Below are 17036 nucleotides of genomic sequence, written 5' to 3' on the forward strand. Positions count from 1 at the left end.
AACACCAAAATACCACATCAGGGAGCTTTCATGTTTGCAGCAAGCATCTGTTAAACTTTCTCTAGCCTTGTCTTCTTTTCTACCATTTCCCTCAAATCAACAGATTATGCAAGAAGGTAACAAGCAGTCACAAGACATTTTATTTTATTCACTCGCTATCTCAGAGCTATGAGTATCCCAGTCTAAGAGCTACTAGTCTAAATTATATGGGAAAATCTTTCACAGCATTCTGAATAATTTGCTGACCACTTTGGAAAAAAAAGAGCTAGATTTTTCAGAACTATACATGCATATTTGCATTTTCTACTGCATGTATAGGCATGTCAGTGAGATTCATTCCTGGCCATTTGCATATATGTAGTTCAAAATAATCTGGATCAAGATGTATTCTCAGCCTGCAAGCTAGGTTCATAATAGGGCTCGTACTGGAACTATAGCAGTCTACTTTCATAGAATTAGCAAGGTAAAATTTGCACCATTCAAAATTAAAATCCTGTCTGACTCAAAAGAAAACAGGCTTGGAAATTTATTGTATTTTGCTTCATACCAGCCTTCGACAACAAGAATAGGGAATCACTTTAAAAGATCTCACACGTCTCCTTTTTATCCAATGAGAAAAAAGTTAAAGCCAAAGTTTTATTTTGTCCCTCAAAGTTTCCCATACACAGTTTCCTGTATCAAATAACTTGGAAAAAATGCCTTAGAAACATTTTTAAATGAGTACGCATGGTCTTGTTAACTGAAGTTAACAGGAAATGGTTTCCAGTTGGGTTGGGGTTTTTTTTGGCTCCACTAGATTATGCTTTCAGTACCAATACAACAAAACCCCTAGTGTAGAAAGACACTGGTAGTCTCCTGGAAATGTCTTGGATTAGTTAGACTGCCATATCATAAAGTGCTTCTTGTATTCAGAACCATAAAGCTGTAAAATGTCCTTTCTGCAACAAGGAGAAAGAGAATTCCCAATATGGTACTTCAGTTTAGTTCCTTCCAGTTATGTCTGGGTATTGGCACAGCCATTTATTAGCCTCCGAGGCGCTGACCTTCACCCCATGCAAATCCTCCTGGTCGCTCTTCGGGCAGCGGATTGTAATTGGGATCATCTTCTGGTGTATCAAACATTGCTTTCCTGAAAAGCAGAAGTTATATGTAAATACACAGTTCAACTTGAGGCAAGCAGTCAATGTAACATTCTCACTACAAGATACAGTATGCAATAGTGTCAGTCATTTAAATCCAAGTCACATTTGTCCTCTAGTTGAGATCCAGTCAGCTCATATAGGGCAGATCCTATGATGCAAGCCCTTCAAAATTAAAAGTTTAAATAAGAAGATCATATAAGACTCAAGTTCAAATATACCTTACTCCTGACAACAGGGTCAGTGAAGTTGAATCGGTAGCCTTGTCTACAGCAGCTACAGAAGCCACATTAGCACATCTCTAGCAAAATATATCTAAACATACTTAAAAGAACAACATTAAAAGTTTTCTTAGCCGGTGGAGACATGACCCAACTTAAAACAATTTACAGGAACATGCTACAGACTAGGTGGGACCAAGATATTGGGTGAAGTATTTTAAAGACCACCAATGAGGCTGGAATAATTAGTCAAGTCCTTGATTTACCTCAAAAACCTTCAGTATCCTTTCACTAGCAGCCTCTATAAATATAGTTTTGTAACCTAGTTAATAGCACAGTTCAGCCACGGCAATTCTAGTCACTGAGCCATATTATCACCTTTTGGCAAGAATCCTATAAAGAGAAAATGTAAAATTTTCTGACTAATGAGTCTAAGGCTTGGTCTACATTACAGAGTTAGGTCGCCGCAAGGCAGTTTATGTCAACCTAATTATGTCAGTGTACACGCTACAGCCTTGCTCCCACCTATGTAAGTACCCGACTACACTGACATAACTCCACCTCCAGGAGAGGTGAAGGGCTTATGTCGGTGCAGTTAGGGTGATGCAGTGTCCCGGTAGACACTGCATTACTATCATCGGCTGTTGGCTGTCATTCTTGTCAATTTCTCGGCCCCCGCTGGCTGCCCTGAGGCTCCTGGCTCCCCCGCCGGGACACAGAACTCCCTGCTGGGAGCCTGAGGGGCTGAGGGGGGCACCCAGGCGCCTGGCGGTGGGGAGCCAAGAGCCCAAGGGGTAGGGAGGGGGAGCTGGGCTCCCGGCGGGAAGCTGCATGTGGAGCTGAGAGCCCGGGCTCTCAGCCCTCCATACTGCCCCTCTTATGTCAGTGGAAGTGCTTCTCATGAGGACATGCATCTATACGGGGGGAACTGACCATATCTATTGCAGAATAACTATTCCATTATAGCTATTGCAGAATAACTATTCCATTACAGCTATTCCAGTATAATTTAGTTATCCTGCAATAACTCCTTCGTGTGAGCACTCTATTCTGGAATGAGTGATTTTATTCCAAAATAATTACTCATCTATCAAAGCAAAGTAATTAGTCCAGAATAAAAATCACTTTTATTCCAGAAGAGTGTCCACATGGGAGACTTATTCTCAACAGCTATGCCAGTCAATTTTCCCGTGTACACAAGGCCTTACTTGTTTAAAATATCAGGTTTAGAAATCAGATCTAGACAGGATCAACTCAGCAATACATCATTCTGAAGGCAAGAATGCCAGACAGTTTGCGGTCTTAAAAAATGAGGTCTTGTCTGCTCTACACAGAGAATTTTCAAGAGGTTTACCCCGTCCTTCAGGAAAGTTCCCCATATCCATTCTAGTGTGCAGTGTTCCAGTTGGTTACTATTCTCTGCCCAAGAGATGAAAGAATATGAATGGCACTGTGTGAACAGCACATAGTCTATCATGTGTTTTATGATCCTTTTGGATGGTGGGGAGGGAAGGGAGTAGCTACCCAAGTGTAAGATATTAGCCACATTAAGCTTCTCACTCATTTTGTGTATTTTGCACTCTGAACTCATACTGACACTTTGTCTTAAAACGGGTTTCTTTTAACAGATTCAGATATATTTGGTGCCACCAACAGGCAAACTGTATTACGGATTTTAGTTAGCATAGGAGTTCTTGGACCTTTTCAGAAGTTAGACCATGTCTTAAGAGTGTCTCTTGGATCCTCTCCCCCTCTGGCAACTGTAACACCCATGTGACAACTACAGCAAATGGAACAGTATGATGAACTCAGTGCCATTTATCTCAAATTTCCAAATTTACTTGTATTTGAATTAGTTTAAAAAAAACATTGTGTACAAACACATTTGTCCATGTGCTCCAAATTAGAAGGTAACACTTACAAAATAGATGGTGTTTTCAGAAGCCGTCCACCACCAGGCTGATTAGGAAAGATATCCTCTAGGAAAAAATATATGTGTCCAACTGCGATCCCTAGAATCAATAAAAAAGAAAGCTGAAGTTGAACTGGTGACTTTCAATATTGCCATTATACCACCTTTAAAATGTTTCACTAGATTTTTCATAAAATAAAAAAAAGACAAGTTGTGTTTGATACCCTGTGTAAATAGCATGATGTTAAAAGGAACTGAAGTAGCATGGTACATACTCACCGCAATATAAAATACTAGAATTAAATGCCATACTAGAAGAGATCTATAGCATAGTGAGTCATATAAATACAAGGAAAAGTCTGTCACAACTGTCTAAACACTTTGGTGGTATGGTTTCATTTGTACTGACAAAAAGGTCAGAATGCAAGCTGCCATACACAATTAAGTCTCATGTCCATAGTTAGCCATGGATATCTGGCTCTCTCCAAGTAATGGAGAAGCAAAACACTGCACTACTTGGAGACGTTACAACACAGAGTATGCCACCATGTACAAGAACAATGAAAACTGGTAGAACACAGTACTCTGTACATCAGAGCATGTAAACAATTAGGTCACAACAAAATATAACCATGTGGCCTCCTTGCTGCTTTTAATTTTTTTCCCTATATGAAAGAGATTAATAGACACTACCAATTGAATGAACTGACTCCTTTAGTTAAAGGTTTGTCACCTTAATCCCTCAGAGTATAAAACTCACTATTCAGCTAAGGTCCCATTTCAGAACGAAAAACTTTTTCAGAAGTCTTTAATGTGGAGGACTGTTTCCTCTTCCAAAAGAAATATAGAATGTATCAGACAATAAGTTGTTCAAAACACTTTGGAAAACAAGTCTTTTTTAAAAAAAGTTGAAATATCAGAAATACCAAAGTTACAAATATTTGTCAGATGTGTACCAAGATAAACTGAGCAAGACAGGTAGAGGTAGCCTTTGGAACAGGGTTATGCAGTAAAACCTCTCAGATCCCAGGAAGAGTATTCGATCTGATACAATCACTCATGCAATAAGCCAATCCCAGACCATCGCTCCAGCTCTGAAGACTTCCCCAACCCAGTTTCTTCTCTAGAAGGGTGGCCCGATTTCTGCTCAGCTGTGTGCAGTGAGCGCTTCTGGATCTGAGATAATTCCGAAAATCCTTGTCCTGGCAGTCACAGCACTTTCTTTTGAAATACCAGTGGGGCCAGTACAAAGGATTATTGATGTGTGTGGAAACTAAAGATTTCCAATACGCACACCTGATTAGAAGAAGTGACTCTCAGAGGAAGCACCACAAAGGGGGAACTGTTCATGAGAGAGAAAAGATTAAGAGATCCATCACCTAAACCATCCAGGCTAATCCTGAAACCATAATCAACCCTGTCATTGGAAGTTTATGGATATCTACTTACCTCTCTAGTAGTGCATCAAAGCATAAATAGCCAACATGGCTTGATAACCTCTTTCTCTTTGCAGGAAGAGGTACTAAGTAGGGGGAGAAGAGACTTTACCTACCAGTAGTTTATGATGGAGTGGCCAAAAAGTCTAAGGATTTCATTTTTCATAGCTTCTTACCCAAAAGATCCACAATGATGGAGTTCCCCAATAGCAATGAAAAGCCCATGAGTACCCAGGGCAGAAATGGGGCCTGGAAGATGAGAAGACCAAAAAAGTTCATACGGACGTAGGGATTCCTGCGGCTCCACACATACACGAGCATTATTGTAAAGGCCTGACCCAGGAAAACCAAGTTCACAAACAAGCCAAAAAGCTGACACAAACAGTTAAAGAAAATATCAGTGCACATGACCAACTTGTAGAAAACTGAAATATGAATATGCGGGAGACGGGAACCTATAGGCTGCAGGAAAAAAAAATCGTTTTGGAGGCCAATCATGGCATCAACAAAAATAGACACACCTGACCTTTGAGTCTATGGTTTTCCAAACAAACTTAATTATTTCCTCAGTCAAACAAGACACCTATAGTTTAATCCCCCTTAAATACTCCACGCTGCAAATACACTATGAGGGGTTTATTATTACAGAAGCTATTTTACACACAGCATCTATATTGTGTGTGTGGGGGGGGTGTAAATTCACCTGGACAATAACATTTCCTTCAATCTTCATGATAATACTTGTACAGTTAAATAGCATCTTTCAATCTAGGATCTCATCTTTATAGCCTTAACTCAAATATTTAAGTTCAAAAGATCAATTCCACATTTAATAGTAACCACAAGATCTGGAAAGTTTTGAAGCCCACTTAAAATAGAGTCATTCAGACCTCATTATACAAAAAAAGTATTTCTCTATTCATTGACTTTCAAAGCACACAGTTTGTGTTCTCCGTGTTAATGGTAGCTGTATTAAAACAGTAAAAAAGGATACAGTCATTAAAAGTCCACCAAAAAGGAACATAAATACAAAGTCTGCCGTCCGACCTCGGAAAGACCCCTCCTCAAGCATTCGGCAGTAACGATATCTGAAGGTGTAGGTCAGGAAAGTGTGATATTAATCACATTCAGCAGAAAGATTAAGAAAAAAAACAGCTTTTTACATACCTTCACATAGGTTTTATATACAGAATTCCCAAACATCCTTCACAATCGAAGGATTTTTATAGTAGATTATCAAGCAAGTATTGAAACTGCATGAAGTAAATTTGATGGTCTCAGTCCAGTTCTGAGTTAGTGGACAAGTATTCACACCACAGAAAAAATACCTGCCCAATTAGCAGTCTTACTGGCTATTTAGCAGAAAAGTCTGGTACTACAGAATGAATTCTCACTCCTAGTAGTGTGCATTCCAAATCAAGATCGAAACAATGAAAGCTCACTGAAAAAGAATTACTAAATTAGGTATTTAGGATGAAATCCTGGCTCCACTGAAGTCAGTGGCACAGAACTCCGACTGAGGTCACAATGTGGTGCAGAACTGGAGCCTTGTACAGTAACACAGACACACAGTTTTGCATTCCAAAGAGGTGAGATACACTTTTTATAAAGGATACAAAAAAATCATATTAAATAAAAAATTAAATCCAACTGGCCCAAAGAATAAGTAGTTTGTAATCAACCGCCATACCTGTCAGAATAAGAGGAAAACAGATAAGACAACTTAAATATAAATGGTACCCATCTCAAGTATTTAAATTCTCTACATAGAGAATACAGAAAGAAGTTTCTGTTTGATCCACACAAGCTAAAAGAACTTTATGAAAATGGTTTTTGAACATTGTAATAAGCCAATTTAATGATCTTTTTCAATAGTCTGAGAGACTAAAATTCAGTAAACCGTACTACTCTGCATTAAAGACTTGGGAATACATTGCTATACTCAAATTTTCCAAGTAAACAAAGGCATATTTAAAAACAAAAATATATTTTGCTCATCTTGGCAGTTTAGTTTTAATTATATGCAATACTTAATAGTATATTAGTAAATATAAGGTAACATATTTTGTAAAAATAGCAAAGTCTTGGTCTTATAAGACTTCATGACAGCACTTCCTTTTAATTTTTTGCAGAGAAGAAAATTGAAACCCTAAATTTTGTATGACAATTACTGGGTTTGCAGGCTAGGTGAGTGATGCATCATATCAAAATTCCTCTCCACAATGAAATATAGACTTGGATTGAAGCAAGATTAGTTCATCTTTAGGAAAGCTAAAGCAATGTTTCACTACCGTAAGTAAAATGTGTGGTCAGATTAATTTTTTTGAATTCTGTCAGAGGTCAGTATGATTACTTAGAAACATAATTCTGCATGAAGTAGGAGTAAGGACATCTTGTCAGTTTAACAATTCAGCTGTATTTCAGAACCAACAAGCTTTCATTGTAAGCAATTTTTTGGCTTTGTTATTGTGTTAACAGTTGAGCTGAATCAGTCAGACACATCTTGGCCCCTTGAAACAATCTTTCAGAAGAATCTTTAGTTTGATAGTAGGTGTTGCTCCTTCGGATGCCTGGTCACTTGAGAAGAGCTGGCAGGCAGAAAGAGTGGCTAAGCACCTGACTAACTAACTTTTAATCCATGCGAAGACTGCCCAAAGTTTTATCAAGTTTATTTGACTTTTAACACTGCTTTAGTATGAGCATTCTGAGTAATACGACAATATTACCTAGACTACTGCATCTGAAATTATGTCCCCAAAATAAGACAGAAGAGCACCATCACACAAAACATACACATTGCAAAATGGAAGGAAATTACTCTGCAAGTTAGACTGAAAACATGTAAAAAGAAAGATTACTCCTGGGGGAATTCTGTGCCACCGCACATGCGCAGAATTGATGTCCCCGGCAGATTTCTTTGCTTCTCTGCAGAAAAATGACTTTCTGACGGGGAAGCAAAGGGAAGCCACAAGAGCGGTCATGTGACCCTCCCCAACAGTATTTTTCAAGTGCCCAGGGCAGCCAGCAGAAAGGTAAATCACTGTGGGGCAGGGGGCGGGACTGAGGAAGACCTGGCTGGTGGCTCCTACCCTGTGCCGGGCTCAGCTGCTAGTCCCGGCTGGGCTGGGGAGGTTGGGACTTCCTCTTCCCCGGCACGGCTTCTGGGGTCGGGTCAGACCCACCCCCAGATTTCTCCCCTGGCTGTAGGAAGCTCTGCAAACTCCCCACACACACAGTTCCTCAATCCATTGCTCCTCAGCTGCAGGGGGAGGGATTCCTGTACAGGGAGCTGCTCCCCCATCTACCCAACCCTGGTGCATCCAGACCCACTCATACCCAGACCCTCCCACCAAGCCTCACACCCCCTCCCGATGAGCCCCATTCCCACTGCATTTGGACCACCGAGATGAACCACACGCACCAGGATCCCATCCCCACCGCCTACACCAGAATCCCCACCCCACTGATCCCCACTCCCCCAGCATCTGAACCCCCCCACACCTAGACACCCTGCCGAGCTCTATCCCCCCCACTCCCAGACCCCCCACTGCTGAGCCCCAACCACCTTCATCTGGACCCCCTGCAGAGTCCCCCAACAGGCCCCTGTGCATCCAGGTCCCCTCCACACCCAGATCTCCTACTGAGCTGCCTGCACCCAGATTGCCCCACACAGAACCCTCTCAACCCACACCTGGATCCCCCCACACTTGGATCCTGCCTTGCTGAGCCTGCCTGCCTACACAGAGGGGCAGGGCCCTGGGGTGTTTCTGGGGGCAGGTCGGGTCCTTGTGCTGTGTCAGGGTTGGGTGCAGCCTCACCGCTGAGCCCATGTCCCGGCGGGGAGCTGCACAGCCATCTCCCACCTCTGTGCAGCCCAGTGGCCTGTGCTCCCCAGTGCCATGCTGGAGCCTCCATATTTATTTGACAAATAAAATTTGCAGAATTTTAAAATATTGTGCACAGAATTTTAATTTTTTTGGTGCAGAATGCCCTCAGGAGTAAAAGATAGCTCCACAAATGTGTGTGCAAGCAAATACAGTTTCTTAGCTACTGTTTGAACAATGTGACCTATCAAAGCAATGAGTTTTTACCCCTACTTACCTTCACTTGAATGTTATTAGAAACCTTCCAGGGAAAAAAAGATATTCCAATATTCTCAATGTGCAGTTGTGAAAACAAGTGTTGCAAGTTTAATAATTTTCTTACAAGGATGACAACATTTAACATTCAGAAAAAATACTTACTTGAAAGTGTTTAAATATTAATTCGGGGTTAAAATACAGTTGAAATGGTGTGATTAGTTCTAATTGCTGAAATACAAGAGAAAATATGTGACAGGATCAATCCATTAAAGTCCACTTCACTTACTGTAGAGACACAAATAACCTGTCAGTGGTACATTAATATTTCATGTTCTCTTATTTTAAAAATTATGTGCAAAGCCTAAATTCAGCCAACATATTCAACCTTATGTTCCTTTTACAGTCATGCTTGCCCTCCTCCTCTGCCTCCCCCATTTTGTCCTGTGCCTACTTATCACAACTTAGTCCTGTTTAGATTTCAAGCTAAACATCTACCCCGATATAACGCGACCTGATATACTACGAATTTGGATATAACGCAGTAAAGCAGTGCTCCGGGGGGCGGGGGGGGCTGTGCACTCCGACGGATCAAAGCAAGTTCGATATAACGCGGTTTCACCTATAACGCAGTAAGATTTTTTGGCTCCCAAGGACAGCGTTATATCGAGGTAGAGGTGTATTTGGTTTAGTGGCTTCCATTTTATATTTGTAAAGCACAAAAGACAGTAAGGCTTTGGTCCAGAGATCTGGATTTGGCTCATTTTACATCTGTAAAAGTTTCATTTCACATGCAGGGCTCTATAGAGCTATGAAACAGAATAGTCTTGACGGGCTTCTGACCACTACTATGACTATATCATTATTCATTATATAAGGCAAAAACTAATGATCTTTCTGCTTTAAGGAATGTCATCATCTTATATTTTTTCCACCACATAAAAGCATATCCTCCCTTTAATCTGAGAAATAACTACTGGAAGCTCACCCTAGTTTCACCCAAAAACACTGAGTTTTCAGAAGAATTTCTTGGCAAAGTTTTTCCTTCTCTACATTCCTTTCAAAATAAAAGAGGTTTCACAGAGTTCCCAGGACACAAATACTTCTTCAAAGACTACATGCAACGTATATATATGGTGCCAATAATGGTATGTTTATGTTGCACATTATGCATATGTGTCTAGAACATAAGAACGGCCACACTGGGCCAGACCAAGGATCCATCTAGCCCAGTCTCCTGTCTTCCAACAGTGGCCAATGCCAGGTGCCCCAGAGGGAATGAACAAACAAGTCATCATCAAGTGATCCATCCCGTCGCCCATTCCCAGCTTCTGGCAAACAGAGGCTAGGGACAACATCCCTGCCATCTTGGCTAATAGCCATTGATGGACCTATCCTCCATGAATTTATCTACTTTTATGTACCCCAAAGGCTCACATAGCTTCAAAAAGTGATATTATATTACATTATATTTTTTAAACTGACACATTCATCTTAAATAAGCATGTTTTTAGATTCCTTGTGTCCAGTCACTTGAACGTGGGAAACACTAGCAACCAGCAACCAATTTTCCATATATTTGCTTGGCCATCACTTTAGTAGCTACATTACTATAATAACCATTTTATGAAAGGGTTTTCCACACTTCTCTAGCGGCCTCATTAATAAGAAATTTTATAACTCTAGCAAAAGGCCGGCAAGGAATGGGACACCATTGGGCTGGGTGCTTAATGATTCTGCAGAGGCACAACGGTGAAACACCCTACATCTCAGGGTACAGCGGCTCTGTAATATAACTACCAGAAAATGAGTCTTGGAGAACTAATTCTCCCCTCTCCCCCCCAAAAAAAACCACAAACACACACACCATCTCATGTGGGTACCTGATTCCTTTTGAGGCCCTGTCCTTATCTGTGGTGCAACTGTTAAATGTCTTGCTCCTCTCACCCATTTCAAGTGCTGGTGGGTTTGGATTTTGTTTGTGCCTTCAGCACAGGCTGTGTATACACCTCCAAGAGGGTCCTACAGAAATGGTTCTCAACTAGGGGTATGTGTACCCCTGGGGGTATGCAGAGGTCTTCCAGGGGGTGCATCAACTCATCTAGATATTTGCCTAGTTTTACAACTACATAAAAAGCACTAGAGCAGTAGTACAAAGTACATTTCATAAAGACAACACGAGAAAGTCAGCAATTTTTCTGTGGTAGTGTAGTGACATTTTTGTATTTTTATGTCTGATTTTGTAAGCAAGTAGTTTTTAAAGTGAGGAGAAACTTGGCGGTCCACAAGACAAATCAGAGTACGGAAAGGGGTACAATAGTCTAGGAAAGTGGAGCACCACAGCCCTACAGGGTAAGGGAGAGACAGAACCACCAGGGCCCAATCCAGCAGGGAACTTAACCCCCAGGCTGCAGGGCCGTTCGGCGTCTCTGCACTGGACCGAACCCAGCCGCCCGGATTCAGAACCAGCAGAAACGCGGAGAGGGGGGGGGGTTTGGGGAGAGTGAGGCTGGACTCGGAGACCTAACCGGAACCGAGCCTGGCCCGGTCTCCGCGCGGCCACGCCTCACAAGCGGGGGCGAACCAGGACGCAGCCTCATCCCTCCCCCCCAGGGCGGCGCTCCAGCCCATACACAGCGAAGGGACGAGAACGAGGCCGCCGGCCCTGCCCTCAGGCCCACCCCGCTGCCCCACACCCTCCTGGCTCACCACGGCGGCGGTGGTGAGGACGCAGGCGGTGGTGTAGGCCCGGGTAACGGGCGGCACCTGCAGGTACTCCTGCCGGAAGGTCTGGTACGCCATTTTAAGGCTCCGCTTCCGCTTCCGCCTGCGCGACGGCTCGCCTCATTTCCCCCTCCCCCCCTCCGCACGCTACACAACCAATCAGCGCTGCCTCCGGCATCCAAAGCCAGCCAATCCTTCGCTTTCTTTTATCTCAGAGGTTTGAAGGGGGGGAAAGCCTTTCTTCCCGGACTCTCCGACGTCCCCAGTCAGACGTGCTTTGTGATTGGGCGGGGTATTTTCTCCCCACCCCCCCCCACCCCGGCGCTCCGATTGGTCTGGGAGGTGGGCGCTGAGCGCGCGGGAGGCGCTGAGTGGTGGCGCTCCTCCCGGGGGCGGGCGTTCGAATGAGGCGGGAAGCGGCGGCTGGGGTCCAGGCTAGCTCGAGTGAGAGCTGCCGTCCGCCCGGTGAGAGACCAAAGGGAGTGGGCGGGGAGGCTTCCCTACGCCAGCGGCCCCCTCTCACTTGGGAGCCGGGCAAGGTGGCGCCCCAATCCCAAAGGCCGCGGGAGCCTGGGCCCAGGCGACGGTTCCTACCGAGCCAAGAGGGAGCCAGGGCCTGAGGGCCCAAGCAGCCCCCACCCATTGGGCCCGGGGAGTGGTAGGGCCCTGGGGATAGAGCACCAGGGTGAGGGTTGGCGCTGTGCCTGCTGGGGGATCTAGGGCAAGTCATTGCCCTTCCCCGTGCCTCAGTTTCCCCATCTGTCCAATGGGGCTAAAGAGCCTGACCTGCTTTGTAAAGCGCTTTGAGATCTGCTGAGGAAAAGCTCCCAGTGAGAACTGCCTGCTGTTGTCTGCTCTCACCCTGTGCTGAATTTTCTCAGAGCCTAATGCTGTGGCTTAATTATCCCGGGGGATCTCCCCTCCCCCTTAATTATGACCAATGTCAGTCACTTAAAAACCTTCCCAAGGTGCCGGTCCGGTCCTTGGTCTGATTTGAAAAGGCTTGTACACAGTAGGGGTCTGTGACTGTTAGTGGGATAGAGGCTGGTAAACTGCTTAAAGGGGGAGCTCATCCTATTATAATGGACTAATCGGGGTCTTGGTCCTACCCTGTCAACACAAATGCCGGAGAAGACTTCTGTTGGAATACCTGCAGCACAGAGCCTTCACCTCCAGTGTGACAGGGAAACTGCTTTCATACACAGTGTGACAGTGTATTGATAATTATGTCTGCAGGGCTTTTCCAACCAGTTACGATATTGACATATTTATCTATAACAGTGGTCTCCAAAGTGGGGTGCGCAAGAGGATCATTGGGGGTGCGCAGCAGGAGGAGCGGGTTTTTTCTTTGTTTGTTTGTTTTTTGCTTCCGGAGTCTGAGTGGTTTTTTTTTTTTTTTTTTTTTTTTGGCTTTGGCAAAAATGGTAGAGCCGGTGCGGCAGGAGGTGCGTGCTCAAAAAATTTTTACTGATAGGGTTGCGCAATCAAAAAAGTTTGGAAACCACTGATCTATAACACAATGTAATATGTTCAGAGAGGTCTACAACTGTTGACACAATGCATCACTTGTGCATTCAAACACTACAAAAGAAGGTTCTATTTACATTCTACAGAATCCCTCCTTGGGCCTAATAACAATAGAATTTAGATTTTAATGTAAGGTTCTAGTCATGGTTAGCACTGGTAATAGAATAGGATGTAGTTTCCTCTGAGTCAAAGACTGGCAAATTATGTCCTGCTGGGCAGAGAAAGGACTAGATTAAGAACCAAATTCTTTAAATTCCCCTAAATTCAAACTTGAACTCTGCTCTTCATAAGTGAGGTTAATGCTGTAATAGACTGCTAATACAACTCACCCTTTCCAAAATACAGATTTGTACTTATGTTCCTTTTTTCCTTTACAGATTTCCACATTGTCTATGGTTGACTTCTTTTAGCCAAGATGTCAGTGAATCCTATGGCATATGAAGCCCAGTTCTTTGGTTTTACCCCTCAGACATGTATGCTTAGGGTCTACATTGCATTTCAAGACTACCTGTTTGAAATGATGCTGGTTGTGGAAAGAGTCATTCTGAAGAAACTAGAAGGCTTTCCTGACTCTAAGATCAGTCCATTCCAAATCCGTAAGAGCACAGAGAAATTTCTTCTCTTCATGAAGGAGCGCTTTGATCACCTCTTCAGCAAAATGGAACAAATGCTTTTGCAGTTGGTGTTAAACATCCCTAAAAATGTTTTACTTCCTGAAGACAAGGTCCACGAGCAGTACCCCTACAGTAAGGAACAGTTTCAAACTCTTCAAGGTGAAATTGATCAACTACAGAAACAATACAAGGTCGAAGTGTCTGCTGGACAGGCCCTTTTAGCAGAATTAGAAGAACAGAAAATGGTTCAGGCAGAACTTGAGAAGACCCTCCAGTGGTTTGATGGGCTTGAGAACATATGCAGAGAGCACGGGACTAGCAATTTAAAGGAAAGCTTTGCATTCTTGACGCAAACTTCTAAGAAACTGCAAGATATACTAAAGGAAGTTGAAAAGAAAAACAAAAGATTGCAAAAAAGTAGTCTCCATGTAGTGTAAAGGAAGTACTGAAAGGGCATTAGAGAAACCAATAAGACAATACTTTTGTTACAATACATTTTTTGAGGATCTCTCCAGAAGCATTTGTATATAAGGTTTTGGGGGTTTTGCCTCCTCTTCCTTGCCATACCAGTTTTTGACTGAAAGCTGGTGAGTGCAATATTCTGGCAAACCATCATTTTCCCCTCCTGAATTCTATAAATACTGCATCAACATTTCTTTAAGTAAATAACCATATCCCCCTAAGAATGTCTAAATGAATTGTCTGAATGGTAGAGGTGCAGATGCAAAATAAGTGCATTGTAATAAAGACTTCAATTCTCTGCACTAGTTCATTTAAGCAACCTTAGTAGATAGGAAGCTTTTTCTTTAATGTAGAATAGGTTAGAAGCATCTTAATCTTAAACTATTTTTTGGAAGTCAAGACTTGTCAGTATTGAAATGTTCCATTTAGAAATGTAAGAATGTGACATCATAGTAAAACTTAGGCCTTGAGGAGAAATACATTTAATAAATGTTGGAGTTGGAATTAATCTAGACACTGGTGAGTGGTTTCTAAAACAGAGGGGTTAGTTATTACTTCCAGTATTTAAAAAAAAAAGGGGGGGTGAGGGGGAGTTGATATTCTGAAGGAGTTAACAAAGACAGGACAGAGGGCCTGGATCTTTCCTGTTTCTTGTGGGAGCATTTCACAAATATTAATCAGTAGTCACAAACCTATGTACAGTAGGTGATTATACCAATTTTGCAAATGGATAGAGTTAGTTTTGCTTTGAGCAGGAGGCGCACACTGTACAGTGCTGTGTGTGATAAGAGACGGATATGAGCTAAAGCGGAATAACTCAGACTCTGGACTGCTTTGAAAGTTTTCTCGCACCATAGTATATGTCGTAGTGTCAGCACAGCATTATACATTGTGTGACTCTTGCTAAAAGCAAAACTTAGTTTGCCTATTTATACAATGGGTATATTCACCTACCTTACATGGGTGTTGTGAGGACATTAATATTTGTGAAGTCCTTTGAGGTCCTTTAATTAAGCTTACTTTATATGGACTTGTTCCACAATCCATCAAAGTAAATGTGAATCTTTCCATTGACTTCAGTGGCTTTTGGATCAGCCCTTATTTGCATATTAGTATAGTAAAAAGAAGCTTAATTTTACAGAGGCAAAACTTCCTTACTTTTTAAAAGATACTTGCTTGAACAATGTTTAACTTCTGTATAACTTGAGAGCTACTAAAATAAAAATTATACATAAAGTGACAAAATATATTTTTTCAATGCATTCTGAAACTATACTATGAAATATTCTATGAAATTTGTCAAATACCTGAAGATTTCTGGATCAGCTCAATATGCTCAAAGAACAGGTCAACAAATTTCAAGTGTCCACTGATTTTGTGAGCCCAGTGTGACATTGTGACTCACCTTGGGCACCCGAAGTCAGTGTCCACATCTGAAAATTTGGCCAAAGACGTTAACATTTAACACTAGTCTTTGTGTGAACTAACGTGCATTAAATAATACCTAAAGATTTTCTAATGGAAATCATTCTAAAGTATCTTATTTAGAGACTCATTTTGTATGTATCACTTAAAACAATGTTTATTTTTCTGCATTTTTTGATCAGTAAAATCTAAGTGTTTATTTCCCCACCACTCATTCTTACATGTAGTAAGCTTCTGTGCTACTGTATGGCTGCAGCTAAAACTATAGTTAGAGGATTAGGAATAGATACTGAATAAGCAGATTAATTTTTAAGATGCAGCTTAGCCTGTCTTTTATAAATAAAGTACATAGTTGTGTTTAACTTTTTCTTCCCCCAAATTGCAAAGACTACTGCCCATACTTTGAACTAAACATGCCAGTTTATGAAAAGTCATTCATCTGTCACTTTGTAGAACTTGCATCCTTTTATCATATTCTTCTATTAAGAGTGTGATTTAAGTGAAAAGTAAATAAACATTCCAATAACTCATAAGATAGTGTGATACATTTTTCTGTTACTGCGCTAGAAAAATATCATTCAAAAATCTTCATTGCTAATGCAATTTTTTTTTTTTCTGCGATATGACTGCAACAAACCTGTGGATATTGTTTTGTCAGACAGCCACAAGGGAGTTAGTTTTCATTCTGAACAACAGTGAATGTTAATTGTAAATCTACAGCAGGACAAAAAAAATAAATTGGTAATTTTAATGTAAAATTAAGTAAACATTTGGATGTCAATAGTAAGAGTACAGTAATAGACATTTGGCAAGGCAGGAGATGAAGAATACAGATACCATCTTTTCTTTAAGGTACAATTAAAAGCTCCTTTCTGAGCCTTACAAATCTACTGTGTGCTTATTTAAATAGGTCCATAAAATGAGCTATAGCACAAGAATTATGTTGATTTTTTTATAGTAAGGAATAAAAAAAGTCCATGTGGGGACAGGGAGTGGTAGGTGAAGACACCCTCCCACCCCCAATGATACTGATAGTGTTTATCATTCATTGCCAGTGATGTCAGCATTTTCCCAAGGAGTGGCTCCTTCCTTAAATATCCCATGGACTAAGGAGGGATTACTTTAAAAAAACAAAAAACAAGGATGATGTTTTGAGTAATATAATGATGAATAGGGTTGAGGATAGGGACTGGCTTGGGATAAAATGAGTACCTTTTATAGGTACTCTATAATGGTGGGGTTTAAATCTATTCACCAAATACATATTCTCCAAGTTGGATAAGAAAAGCAAAACACTCTAACTGCACTTTACTATGATTTTAAGCTCACGAACAATGGGTATTTTGAATTTTGGGCACAAACACTGATTCAAATAGATTTAAAAAAAAAATCATTGGGTTTAACCCTGCTAAAGATGGTTGGTTTACTGGGTCATCCAAACTCCTTACTAATATAAAGTTGTGTCCTCAGATAGACCTGAGAAGTTTGTTGTCCATC

The 17036-nt window shown here is 41.6% G+C and overlaps 2 protein-coding genes across 3 annotated transcripts; one reads left to right on the top strand and one right to left on the bottom strand.

Moving 5' to 3' along the window:
• Positions 1-622: 622 nt before the first annotated feature.
• On the bottom strand, positions 623-11589 carry DERL2 (derlin 2). 2 transcript variants are annotated; one of them, XM_024207637.2, is made up of 8 exons: positions 11497-11589; positions 8953-9018; positions 8810-8833; positions 6325-6398; positions 5703-5796; positions 4885-5080; positions 3282-3372; positions 623-1129 (listed from the first exon to the last, which is right to left on the bottom strand). In XM_024207637.2, the coding sequence occupies exons 1-8, from the start codon at positions 11587-11589 to the stop codon at positions 1024-1026; spliced, it is 744 nt and encodes a 247-aa protein (XP_024063405.1). In that variant the 3' UTR covers positions 623-1023. The 2 variants fall into 2 exon arrangements, with proteins under 2 accessions (XP_024063405.1, XP_024063406.1); XM_024207638.2 differs by lacking the exon at positions 8810-8833.
• A 316-nt stretch (positions 11590-11905) lies between these two features.
• Positions 11906-16524, top strand: MIS12 (MIS12 kinetochore complex component). Its single transcript, XM_024207709.3, has 2 exons — positions 11906-11976; positions 13416-16524. Exon 2 carries the CDS (start codon positions 13454-13456, stop codon positions 14087-14089), a length of 636 nt encoding a protein of 211 aa, XP_024063477.2. The 5' UTR covers positions 11906-11976; positions 13416-13453; the 3' UTR covers positions 14090-16524.
• Positions 16525-17036: the final 512 nt, after the last annotated feature.

This window comes from Terrapene carolina, unplaced genomic scaffold (genome assembly GCF_002925995.2).
Source record: "Terrapene carolina triunguis isolate 2854851 unplaced genomic scaffold, T_m_triunguis-2.0 Scaffold231, whole genome shotgun sequence".
Lineage (NCBI taxonomy): Eukaryota > Metazoa > Chordata > Testudines > Emydidae > Terrapene > Terrapene triunguis.

What these genes read in the sequence shown, in the direction of transcription:
- DERL2 (XM_024207637.2), bottom strand. Translation starts at nt 11,589, where the DNA reads ATGGCGTACCAGACCTTCCGGCAGGAGTACCTGCAGGTGCCGCCCGTT. An exon ending in TCCTCACCACCGCCGCCGTG is followed by an intron (nt 9,019 to 11,496) that starts GTGAGCCAGGAG and finishes CTTGTATTTCAG; the next exon opens with CAATTAGAACTAATCACACC. An exon ending in CATCATTGTGGATCTTTTGG is followed by an intron (nt 3,373 to 4,884) that starts GTAAGAAGCTAT and finishes TATTGATTCTAG; the next exon opens with GGATCGCAGTTGGACACATA.
- MIS12 (XM_024207709.3), top strand. Translation starts at nt 13,454, where the DNA reads ATGTCAGTGAATCCTATGGCATATGAAGCCCAGTTCTTTGGTTTTACC.